Below are 12,869 nucleotides of genomic sequence, written 5' to 3' on the forward strand. Positions count from 1 at the left end.
GTGGAGAGTGAGGGACAGATCCACCCTGGAATCCCCTGCAGAACGTCTTGGGAGGGAGGATAAATCTTAGAAATAAAAAAAAAAAGGTGAATAAATGGTAGAATTAGGAGGGAAAAAAAGACAATAGAGAGAAGTTTTAGCAATAAATTTGGCTCTGAAGCACAGCGAGGGAATTTAAAATAAATGGAATTTAAAATGAATGGAATTTAAAATAAAAGGAATTTAAAATAAACGGAATTTAAAATAAACGGAATTTAAAATAAATCGAATTTAAAATGAATGGAATTTAAAATGAATGGAATTTAAAATAAAAGGAATTTAAAATAAAAGGAATTTAAAATAAACGGAATTTAAAATAAATGGAATTTAAAATAAATCGAATTTAAAATGAATGGAATTTAAAATGAATGGAATTTAAAATAAAAGGAATTTAAAATAAACGGAATTTAAAATAAATCGAATTTAAAATAAATCGAATTTAAAATGAATGGAATTTAAAATGAATGGAATTTGAAATGAATGGAATTTAAAATGAACGGAATTTAAAATAAACGGAATTTAAAATAAATGGAATTTCTGCTGTCCAGAGTGGTAGAAAATGGTGTAATTCAATAGGAAATTTCAGAACCAGGAAATTTGGAATCCCAAGTGCTTGGATTCTCTTAAAGTGTTTCAGCAAATCCTTCTGGGATTCAGTGGCTCTAGTGGCTGCCCCAAGAGCAAGTATGTTAAAAAAGAATTCCCAGTTTTTCCAGGCTTCTCCTTTGGAACACTCTGTGTATGATTCAGTTGCTGTTCAGCACCATTATCACTCTGGAAATATTCCTGAGTAGGTGGAAGGAACTAAGCTTGGAATTCAGGGGCAGAAGTGACTCAAACTCTGCTTCCTGTAGGAAAATTGAAATTTTAAATTTCAATTTTTTTTTTTTTTTTAATCCTCTCTGATCCCCTCAACACCTTTCCTTGGACACGACCTGCGTGTTGTAAGTTTTATTTTCTGACAGAAAATAAATTTCAAATAAATAAATAAATAAATAAATAAATAAATAAATAAATAAATAAATTTACATTTGGAAATAAATGAATAAATAAATTTATTTTCTGGATCTCTCTTGCTGCCTGAAGATAAAGTACAAGTTTAATTCCAGTTTAATTCCGATTTAATTGCAGTTTAATGGGCAGGTGTGGTACAAGTTTAATTTCCTTCCCTTGTGTCTGGGAGTGGAGTAAAGATCAGGAACTTTCCAGGCAGGAAGGGAACAGTGAGGGAACGGGTGCAGAAGGGTTTGCAATTCCCAGGGCTTTAGGAATTTTAGAATTCCTCTTTCCCCTTGATGTCGTGGACAGAAGAGTTGCACAATTTTCCCTGGGAGAAAAAAAAAAAAAAAAAAAAAAAATTTAAAAATCTGAAATGTGACTTTGAGGTGCCAAAACATCCCTCAGCAAAACCTCAGCAATGCTTTGTGTCCCGTATCTGTTGAATCGCATTTTTTGAACCCCAAATTTTGTGGCGTGTCGTGGAAGGGGCTGGAGCGAGCCAGGGCAGCAGGGAATGAGCCTTTGCATCCTAACAACACTCTTGGATGTTATTTTGCAGGTTGCTATAGCATTGTCCAATTCCCCTCCTCCTCATCCCCAAAGCTTCCCGGGTGTGTTTGTGAAGACTTTTTCTGGGTAATAATGGAGGATTCTGCTTTTCAGTCAATCTGGGATTCCCTTTGTCCGACCTCGGTGCCTGCTGTGTCTTCTGTTGGAATGTCCTCAGGGAATAATCCTCAAAGATTCTTTATTAAGAGCTCAAACAGCCTTTTTCTGGCATGGTCTTAGAGTCCTGCTCGGGAGTAAGGTGTTACCCTGAGGGGAAAAATCTCTTGAGAGTGAGAATTCTTTGTTCAAGCGATGGTTTGGGCTGGAAGGGACCCTAAACTCTGGGACACCTTTAACCATTCCTGTCCAGCCTGGCCTTGGACACTTCCAGGGATGGGACACTTCCAGTGTTACATTTACAGCGTTATTTAAACACACCACATCTCCAAAACCATTACAATTCTATATTTAATTATATTCATATTTAGGATTTTAACATACCAGGATTGCCCTGGCCTGGCTGAGCTGATTTTGCCTCACAAAAGCTTTGTTGGAACCTTTGGGACACCCCTGGCATGGTTCAAAGCAGTAAAAATTTTAAAATGGGGTGGAAAAACCAATCTATTGTGGCCACTTACTTTTGGGGAAGATACCGTAGAATCCTGGGATGTTTTGAGTTGGAAGAAACCTTAAAATCATCTCATTCCAAGTCCTCTGGGGAAACCCATAAGAAGATGGAAAAAGCACATCAGCCACGTGCCCCAAAAAAAGATAAAATCTCAATTTTCCCACACATTTATGCATTTAAAATTCAGATTTGATATTTCCCAGAAATAAGTGTGGAATAAGGATCATCCTTCTAATTGATTCTATTAATTCTAATTATTATTCTAATATCTCTTCCATAAAAAAATAATACATAGGAAGTGTCCTATTCTGAGAATTCACCTGAAACCCCAGCTGGTCCAGGAGGAGCTCCTGTGTTCTTTTGTTTGTTGCTGTACATGGATGTCTTTTTTTTTTTTTCTTTTATTTTTTCCTTAAAAAAGGTTTACGTCTCTTTTTTATCTGTCTGAAGCGTGATGGTAGAGAAAAATGGGAAAAAATGGTAGCAAAAAATAGGGAAAATGGTAGCAAAGAATGGGAATAGTGGCAGCTGCTGTGCCGTGTCTGTCACTGTTTACACGTGGCCGAGTTGTGTCTGGACTTGGTGGGTTTAAGGATCTCTGAAAATTCAGATTTAGAGCCTAAATCCGGCTCCAGGCTGCTCAACAGGTCGCCCAGTATGACCCAGTACATCCCAGTCCTTCACTGCACACTCCTGTGGCTGATGAGGTTGGGATTTGGGGAAAACCAGGGGAAATTTGGGATGGGACGCAGGGAAATGGGATAAAACAGGATTGGGATGAGGGAAGATGGAGCTGGGATTGGGAAAAAATGGGAGGAAGAGAGCATTGAGATGGGGAAAAAGGGAGAAAACACCTGGACTGGAGGAAAATGGAGGATTCTGGAGCTGGGGTTGGGAAAAAATTGGGAAACCAGGAGATGCTGGTTTTGGGATGTGGAAAAAACCTTGGGAAAAGCAATTCCTGGGAGTCCCCAGGCGCGGTGACCATTTTCCGTCATCCCAATCCTGTTTCATCCCATTTTCCCCCATCACACCCCTGTTTTCCCTGGCTTCTCCCCCAGTCCCAACCTCAGCAGCTGCAGGAGCGTGCGGGGAAGCCCTGGGCTGTACTGGGCTGTACTGGGCTGTACTGGGCTGTACTGGGCCAGTTGGAAAGGCCTTGGAAAAGGGATCAGAAATGCTGTAGCTCAGCGCAGGAATTTGAACAGCTCTAGAACAGAATCACTGTCAGAGCAGGCAGAAAACAGAGCTGCCCTGTGTGCCAGTGTCCTGGTTTTGCATGGGAGGCGTTTGAGGAAGTTTCCCTACCCTGGCAGTGATGTCCTTCCACTCATCAGCGGCCCAAAATTGGTTTAAAACCAAATTTCCCGGAAATTTGGGGATTTGGTTTTAAACCAATTTGGTTTGAAAAGTACAAGCAAAGCATTGAACTTAACAGGCTTGAATTGGCACCACTCCCTTGGGTGTTTCAGTTATTGCAATGTCTCACTGCTTTGCCACTAATATTCTGATATTTTGGTGCTTTTTTCCCCCCGTTTGGGATTGAAAGAGTCTCCTAAGAACATGCAGAAAAAAAAAAAAGTGCAGTAAAAAAATGAAATAAAGGGTATTTCGTATCAATGGATTTCCCAGGTGCTTTTAAAACAAGAATGTGGAATTTTGTGCTAAATCCCAATTAGCTCATAACCAGAGAGAAAATCATATATTTGAAACCAATTTGGTTTAAAATTATTATTCACTATTATTTATTTCAAGCCAATTTGGTTGAAAATGACTACATTTTAAAATTTCCATTCATGGGAAAAAAAAAAAAAAAATTATTCACGTAACATTTTCAGAACATCTTCAACCGATGGGGTCCAACATCTGCCCCAGGCTGGGGCGCTGAGGCAGGAGGAGCTGGGCTGAGGCTCAGCGTTCCCAGAGCGCCGCGGCGGCTGTGCAGAGCTTGGCCCAGGTGTGCAGTGTGTGTATTTATCTGTATTCTTTCTCATAGGTACCTTTAACATTTGTCTGGCTTAAATTTCATGGGCGCCGCCGGGATCCCTGCAGCCGGTAAAGGGTGAGGGTAAGGTTTTTGTCATCGTTTGGGCTCTTCCTTCCAACAGCCCCTCTCCGTGTGTGTCTCTGCCTCTCTCTCTCTCTCTCTCTCTCTCTCACTGATCTCTCCCCTCTTGGTCTTTTCTCAACTGCATTATTTCCTTCCAGGTCGGTTCAGTCAAGTGAAGTAGGCAGCTGGTGTCATGGCTTCGGTATTTGGGGCGGCCCAGGTGGCTCCTGGGCTGGGCAATCAGGGCTAGGGGATCCAATCTAACAGTCTGGAACCTTTTTTTTTTCTTTTTTTCTTTTTTTTTTTTTTAATTTCTTTTTTTTTATGTTTTTTCTTTTCTTTGTTGTTGTTGTTGTTGTTTTGTTTTCTTTCTTTCTCTTTTTTTTTTTTTGTTTTTTTCTCTATTTTTTTTCTGGTTTCTTTTTCTATTTTTTTTCTATTTTCTGTGTAGGTCTCTTTAGTCAGCCTTATAGCTAATGCCCTGGGCTACTCGGAACTAGGTGCCATAAAATCCCTTAGGACACTAAGAGCCTTGAGGCCTTTAAGAGCGTTGTCCCGATTTGAGGGGATGAGGGTAAGATGCCATTAGCAGCTGATCCTTCTGCATGCCCGTGGAGCATTTTATTTTTGAAAGCATGCTAGAACTGATCAAAACCGGTGGAAAGAAAATTCCAAACAGAATCATGATGCAGCTGCTGACTTGATCACCTTTATGTGGATGTACCCTCACCCTGCCCACCGCTGCACCCTCCCCTCTAACAAAGGGAGATGCATCAGCTGCCTCATTACATTAATTACTGGCCCAAACCACCCATTTGTAGCCGATGTTGACACTTGGCTGTTCTCATTTGGCCTGGCTTTGACCTCGAGCATCCGAGGGGCTTCTCAGCTGTAACTTTTTTTTTACCTAGGGAGAATCACCAGGTGCAAAGAAGCAGAATTGGAACCACCTCAGGGTCTCCAGGTGTTGGCTGTTGGTGGAATTGGATTGAAAGATTCTGTCTGAGAGGGGGTTTTTAAAAAAGTAACCAGGGGGAAAAGGCTGCTGCCTCTGGTGGGTCGCTGCAGGAAGGGACTGGGGGGAGCTCAGCTCTTTGAAAACTTTGGTTTCACTCCTCTTGTTGCACCTTGTTGTTCTCGGTCCAGTCTGGTGGTGACTGGCAGCCTTGTCTGGTAGTGAAGCTTTTCCTTTCTGTCCCCTTCCTTTTTTCCATGCTTTTTTGGTCCCTGTCCTGTCACTGTGGAACCAGAACAAAGCACAAGCAAAGCATTGAACTTAAACAGGCTCGAATTGGCACCGCTCCCTTGGGTGTTTCAATTATTGCAGTGTCTGGCTGCTTTGCCACTAATATTCTGACATTTTGGTGCTTTTTTCCCCATTTGGGATTGAAAGAGTCTCCTAAGAACATAAAAAAAAAAAGTAGTAAAAAACCTGAAATAAAGGGTATTTCATATCAATGGATTTCCCAGGTGCTCTTAGAACAAGAATGTGGGGTTTTGTACTAAATCCCAGTTAGATCATAACCAGAGGAAAAAATCACATATTTTAAATAATAAGGGAAGGGAATAGCAGTCACAGTTTTATTTCAGGGTCTGAGTGGGGCAATTCCACCTGGATCCTCCTGATCTTTGGAGCATAACTGAGCCCAGATTCCAGCCCAGGAGGAGCAGAGAGCTGAGGAGGCCCCTCAAACTCCCTGGGAAGTAACAGAAATACCTGAGCTCCAAATCCAAGGGAGGTGTTTCCTCTCTAAGACCTTCTCCTGCTGTTATTTCTTTGTGTCGTGAGTTTAATTCTAGATTTGAATCCACAGCAGAGGCACAAAGGAAGAAAAATTTCCTTTCACACAAAGGTGGAGCTTTCGCTGGGCTGGGTTTGGGTCCGACCCAGAAGTTTGATCACAAAGAACAGGCCTAGCACTAAACCTGGAGAAACGAAAAGCTAGTTTTAAGCCATGGGGGGAGAAGATTTCTGATGTACAGGCAGGAAATTCTCGTGCCTCAAGTGGGGGATTTTCACCACAGGAAAATTGATGGTTATGACTGCAGCCCTGTCAGCTCCCTAGGCCCAATTACCTTTCCTTTGTTTTGGAGACAAGTGTCAGTGCCCCGTCCACCCAGACCAATTTAAAAGATCTGAAATGCCTTTGCAAAGGAGACTGAAACTGTAGTTCTTTGCTTTTCTCTCCTCCATAGCAATCTGCATTTCCAGGAGCTTGGTCTGCTCTGAGCTCGGTCGGGGAGTTTGATAGTGATGCTGTGAGACGTGCATGTGTTCTTGTCAGTCTGCACACAAAAGCCACGCTCCTCCTTTCCCTCCTTTTGGAAAGCTCTGTAGAGTCAATGAACCAGAAAGGACCATATTGCAGGAGGATATTACCCTTCTTTTGCTTCACGTGGTAGCTGGAATAAATCAATGGAATAAATCAATGTATTCCTAGGAGGATGTGACCCAAAAAGTGCTGCTGGTCCAGCAGCTGAGCATCCTGCTGGGATGAAGGGAGAGCGAGAGCAAAGGCATCCACCTGCAGCCCTTTGGGGCTCTCACCTGTGCCCTCCTGGCTGTAGTGATGAATTCCTGACATCATTTACCAGCTGGAATGGAGGATTCACCATCTAGACCACTATGGTCTTCATTTTCCCTCCGTTTTTCTATCTCAGACTGCTTTGGGTTGGGAGGGACCTTAAAACCCATCCAGTCCCACCCCCTGGACACCTCCCAGCAGCCCAGACCTCCAAGCCCGGTCCAAGCTGCTGTGGTGGCCACGGGTGGTGGTGGCTTCCAGCAAGGAGAGCAGAAGGACCAGGAGGAGCCGTGGCCGATGTTCCGCCCTCGGGGCCTCCCAAGTCCCCGTGTGTGGTTGAGCTGCCTTTCAAAACTAAGGCAGATAGTTCAGCTGATGTTCATCTATTAAAGGAATCTAAATTAGGAGATCATCATAAAAGATTTAACATCCTGCTGACCTGCCTCTATTAAAAGCTTACATTTGGCCGTGCGGTGGCCGGGGATGCTCGGGGACGCGGCGCTCCCAAACCGTGAAGGGCTAAAATTAGGAAGAGATGAGCTCTGACAAAACCCATCCTCATTGCCGAGCGTTTGCTGCCCTGTGGAGGAGGGACCGTGGCTTTTGTGTGCTGGTGAGCCTGCCAGGCTGCATGCTCAGCTCTCTGCCTGGGACTACACGACTGGCCTTGCTTAGTCCACAGTATGATCTCGGTGTTAGTCCGTGCTTTAGTGTGACCACAGTGATGCTGGGCTTGGTCCTGGGCCCGTGCAGGGAGCAGGACCAGGCCCTGAGTGAAAACAGCCTTGTTTGAACGTGGGGAATGGCTGCAGGGGCTGCTGGCTGGGAAAACCTCTGGAATCCAGGAGCTGAAGTGTCCTCACACTTGGCTCTGAGAAAATTCCATCAGGAGCCTGTTTGTTACGACAGTCTGAGCCCCCCTCTGCCTTTGGGCAGTTAAAATGACAGAAGATAATTGGTTTGTTGAAGAACAAAGAGTCCAGACTCCGTAAATCCAACAATGTGGCTTGAAAAGAGAAATTATTTTGAAATATATACGTATTATATACTATGTATATAATATAATGTAATATAATGTAATATAATGTAATATAATGTAATATAATGTAATATAATATAATATAATATAATATAATATAATATAATATAATATAATATAATATAATATAATATATATGATATACAATATGCAATAGTATGCAATATCTAACATACAATATACAATATATAATATGCAGTAGACATTATATAATATACTATATACAATATATAATACATACTATATATATACTATATACAAAATATGATGTAATACAATATACATTATAATAATCATAATACAAACACATATTTTGAAAACACAGCTTCCCTGCTTGCCTTTGAAGCAGAAGTTGAAGCTTGCCACAAATTCACTGCCAGTTTCTGCACGGATCAAGGCCCAGCCCAATGTCAGTGGCCTCCCCCATTCCCCCCAAAAACAGCTGTACTTTTGCTTGCTGTCTCCTGCCTCGTGTTTTATACTGAAACTTTTTCCCACCCCTTCCAACACAGGTGGTTGTCAATGCCTTGGTTGGCGCTATCCCTTCCATTATGAATGTCTTGTTGGTCTGCCTTATCTTCTGGCTGATTTTCAGCATTATGGGGGTTAACCTGTTTGCCGGGAAATATCATTACTGCTTTAATGAAACAGCTGAGCATCGCTTTGAGATAGATGTTGTTAACAACAAGACAGAATGCGAGGCTCTGATGCCACCCAACTCCACGGAGATCCGATGGAAGAATGTGAAAATTAACTTTGACAACGTTGGGGCAGGATATCTGGCTCTGCTGCAAGTTGTAAGTTTGGGTTTCTACCATTGTCCCTTTAAAATACCCCAAACTGAGGGGCTGGAGCTTCATCCTCCCCTAAACCACCCCAAACTGAGGGGCTGGAGCTTCATCCTCCCCTAAACCACCCCAAACTGAGGGGCTGGAGCTCTAAGACACCCCAAACTGAGGGGTTGGAGCTTCATCCCCCCTAAACCACCCCAAACTGAGGGGCTGGAGCTGCATCCCCCCTAAACCACCCCAAACTGAGGGGCTGGAGCTGCATCCCCCCTAAACCACCCCAAACTGAGGGGCTGGAGCTGCATCCCCCCTAAACCACCCCAAACTGAGGGGCTGGAGCTGCATCCCCCCTAAACCACCCCAAACTGAGGGGCTGGAGCTCTAAACCACCCTAAACCACCCCAAACTGAGGGGCTGGAGCTCTAAGACACCCCAAACTGAGGGGCTGGAAATACCAAGTGCTCCTGGTGCATTTTATGGGCTTCCCTCTCTCTGAAATCCAGCATCCACTGGGGTTAGGGCTGGAATGAATTTGCCATTTTATATTTCTTCTCTTTCCTAATTTATGGGTCTCAATAAGAGGCCCCAAATCCCCCCCTCACCCTCAGCCTGCTTGAACCTCGTGAGGTTCGACTCCTTCAGCTTGATTAATGTGATTTAGATGAAATGAAAAGAGAAATGTTGAAATAATATTAAAGATCCTTATACAGGGCCATCAAGAGTGCCAGGGAGTCCCTGACAGAGCTGGCATCATTCTTATATTTTGGGTGAATTCTGTCTCTGTGTTTTCTCTGCCAGGCTACATTCAAGGGCTGGATGGACATCATGTATGCAGCTGTAGATTCCAGAAAGGTAACCTGGCAAAACTCCCCTTGTTTCTGTCTGCTCTTTTGCTTTGCTAAAATCGAGAGTAAAAGTTGTAGAATTGTGTTGGTAGCGAGTATTTAATGCTGGGGTTGTTTCCTTTGCTCTGGGGGTCTCATGAGTTAAAAGATGCTGAAGAAAATCCCAGAAAGGGCAGGTTCTTCTGGTTGGTTTTTTTTTTGTTGCAACCGGTTTTTGATCTTTGATGATTTGGAAACGCAACCAATCTCATTTTGCCTGTGCTTGTACGATGCCTTTGAAATGTTCTTTGTTGTTTTTCTTATCTCCCCTTCAGCAAGAAGAGCAGCCCAAATACGAGGACAACATTTACATGTACATTTATTTTGTTATCTTCATCATCTTTGGCTCCTTTTTCACCCTGAACTTGTTCATTGGTGTCATCATTGACAACTTCAATCAACAAAAGAAAAAGATAAGTGATCTGTGTTTGCTGATTCCAGCTCAGACCTGTTCCAAGACTGTTGGCTCTTCAGGCTGGTGGGTTTTTCTGCAAAATAAAGTCATTTTGGGGCACAAAGCTCCTTTTTTAGAGCTGTGGGCCTCTTGGTGCCTCAGAGGAATGGCTGAGCATGACATGCTTGGTTTAAACTACAGCCAGATTAAACATTTTCCCTGGATTTTCATGCATTTTGGGGTTTTTTTTTTATGCCTTGACTAAAATACAGACTGGAAGCAAGATGTCTTCCTTGCCTCTGTCTCTGTCTCAAATCCTGCTTTTCTTTGAAAAAAAAAGTTGTGAATTTGGGTTTCTACCATTGTCCCTTTAAAATACCCCAGGATGAAGCTCAACTTTGGGATGGATTTCCGTGGTTGCAGCTCCTGGAAATGCCCTCACAGCTGCTCACCACAGAGGGAAGAGAGGGGTGGGGAAGGAGGCAGTGCAATGAAAACCATAAATTTCAATTTATAGGAAATGTAAAATTTTATTTTTAATTAAGAGCAGTGCACCCTGGGTGTTAGTGTGAGTTATTTCTGTCTGAGGTAGCTGCCACCACCCTCTCACCTGGCAGGTCTCACCTGAGCTGGGCTTTACTCCTTTCCCTTCTGGTTCATGAGCTGATTGTAACCAGTTTTCCTTTTGCCCCTTTACTTTGGAGGTCAAGATATTTTCATGACAGAAGAACAAAAGAAGTACTACAATGCCATGAAAAAACTGGGCTCAAAGAAGCCTCAAAAACCCATTCCCCGACCTCTGGTGAGTACATGAGAGGATAACCCAAAATCATCCCTAGTTTTAACTCATGTTGGACCCTGGTTTTGTCACTGTAACTCAGTTGTCACCTGCAAAGGTTGAAACACTTGTCCTGGGGTTGGTGTTAATCAGTTCATCACCTGAACCAAGAAATCCCAGAACTTAACTTGATTGAGAGGCCTTGGATGTGGAGTAGGAGCCTCCAGGCACTCGCAGGAGAACCTTTGGCAATCATCCAGCCTTGGGGGCTTTGCTGGTGGAGAACCGAGCTCATTTCCCTGGTTTCTGAAGGGCTCTGGATCCCTCAGAAAGCCAAAAAAGGGGGTTGGGTTGAGTCCTTTAGGGGCTGTGTGGATCCAGCATCCTGCTCCTGGTGCCAGGACACCAGAGGGGCTGGGTTCTCCTGCAGGTGCCCATCAGTGCAAGGATCTGGCTGCTCTCCCCAGCTGTGACTGCAAAGGCCCTGCAGAGAGCAGGATGTGCTGCTAGCAGGGGTGGAGCAGCATGTTGGGGTATAAATAATGGCATTTTCCTGCTTTTGCCATAACCAGACTGGCTCGTGGGCAGGGTTTGCCTTGAAAGCTCTGTTCAATACTGACACAATTACATCCTTGTCCCTCTTTCCACCAGTGGTGCAAGAATTTGTTGGCTAATGGTAAATTAGGAGGAGATTCCTCCCTGTGAGGATGGTGAAGCCTTGGCATGGGCTGTCCAGAGAAGCTGTGGGTGCCCCTGGGAGTATCCAAAGCCAGGTTGGACAGGGCAGGGGGTGGAATGGGATCGTCTGAAGGACGTTTCCAATCCAAACCATTCCACGCTTCCATGACTGTTGTTCAGACTGGGTTCCTTGTCTCTCCTGCTCCCCAGAACCGCATCCAAGGAGCCGTCTTCGACTTTGTCACTCAGCAAGCCTTCGACATCGTCATCATGATGCTCATCTGCCTCAACATGGTGACCATGATGGTGGAGACGGACACGCAGAGCAAGCAGATGGAGGACATCCTTTACTGGATCAACTTTGTGTTTGTCATCTTTTTCACCTGTGAGTGCGTGCTGAAGATGTTCGCCTTGAGGCACTACTATTTCACCATCGGGTGGAACATCTTCGACTTCGTGGTTGTGATTCTGTCCATCGTGGGTAAGTGTGACACCTCTCAGAGCTCCTGGCTGAGACAGAGACAACACAAGGCAGCACAACTGCGTTTTCAGAAGGCTTCAAACCCGTTTTTATTTTAGCATGCATGCTTTCTGTACATTCTTACAAAGCTCGTAAGTTTGTACTTTGCTCACTGGTCACGAGAGACAAACAAAGTGCTCATTGGAATTTCTCTGATTTATCCTTCCTTTTTTCTTGGTTTCTATGCCAACTACCTTGGTAGGAAACTCTTTCAGGGGTAAATGTGGATCCTCCTATAAAACTTCTCTCTGGCTCACAGAAGTTGCTGTAAAACCACTTCCACACTTAGAGGTCACTGAGTGCCGGGCTGGTTTGGCATTTTTAGGGTAGAACATGTCTTTGAAAGGGATCTGTAGGTACCAGGACCTCAAGGTTCTCTTTGAGCCTTGGGAAGACACTGTGGCAGAATTTATCTGAATTTATTTATGAAGCCCTGACTGATGCCCCTTCCCTCTGTTCTGATATTCCAGTTGTGTGGGGTAAACCGCTTGACAATTGCTCTGTCTGTAAAAATGTGAAGTTTCAGTCACTTCATCAGAATATTTTAATGCTCAGTAACCCCTGAAAATTGTCCTACAGTGCTTCTTGCCATAGCACAGGCCTTTCCACATTGTTTGCAGTTTGTTTGAATGTTAAATCCGTGTTTCCTCCAACAGGTTTTGAGGTTTTTAGCATCTAACCTGCAAAATACGCACAACCTCACAATGGCTGTGCCCATTCCCTGGGGAGCCCGGGCACTGCCTGAACCCTCTGGGAGAGGAATCTTCTCCTGCTATCCCTCCCCTGGCACAGCTCCAGCTGTCCCCTCACTGCTCACAAGGAGCAGAGATCAGAGCTGTCCCTCCCCTGCTCCTCGGGAGCGTTTACCTGCCTGAACACGAGACCCCTCCGTCCCAGGCACCCTCTGAACAATCCACCCACGCAGTTCCACGTGTCCCGTGCACCGCTGAGCCCAGAGGAAGCGGCAGCCTGTGCATGTCCCCTGTCACACGTGTTGC

The 12,869-nt window shown here is 44.2% G+C and overlaps 1 protein-coding gene across 2 annotated transcripts in view; it reads left to right on the top strand.

The window, feature by feature from the left end:
* The window catches only part of SCN8A (sodium voltage-gated channel alpha subunit 8), a 60,830-nt gene that overhangs the window by 40,685 nt on the left and 7,276 nt on the right, over positions 1-12,869 (top strand). For both annotated transcript variants that reach the window (XM_066567760.1, XM_066567759.1), the window contains exons 21-26: positions 4,717-4,839; positions 8,342-8,626; positions 9,416-9,469; positions 9,777-9,914; positions 10,593-10,697; positions 11,562-11,832. In XM_066567760.1, the coding sequence (XP_066423857.1) occupies positions 4,717-4,839; positions 8,342-8,626; positions 9,416-9,469; positions 9,777-9,914; positions 10,593-10,697; positions 11,562-11,832 (976 nt within the window). The remainder of the gene's footprint in view (positions 1-4,716; positions 4,840-8,341; positions 8,627-9,415; positions 9,470-9,776; positions 9,915-10,592; positions 10,698-11,561; positions 11,833-12,869) is intronic.

The sequence above is a fragment of the Molothrus aeneus genome, chromosome 30 (genome assembly GCF_037042795.1).
Source record: "Molothrus aeneus isolate 106 chromosome 30, BPBGC_Maene_1.0, whole genome shotgun sequence".
In the NCBI taxonomy this organism is placed as follows: Eukaryota; Metazoa; Chordata; class Aves; order Passeriformes; family Icteridae; genus Molothrus; species Molothrus aeneus.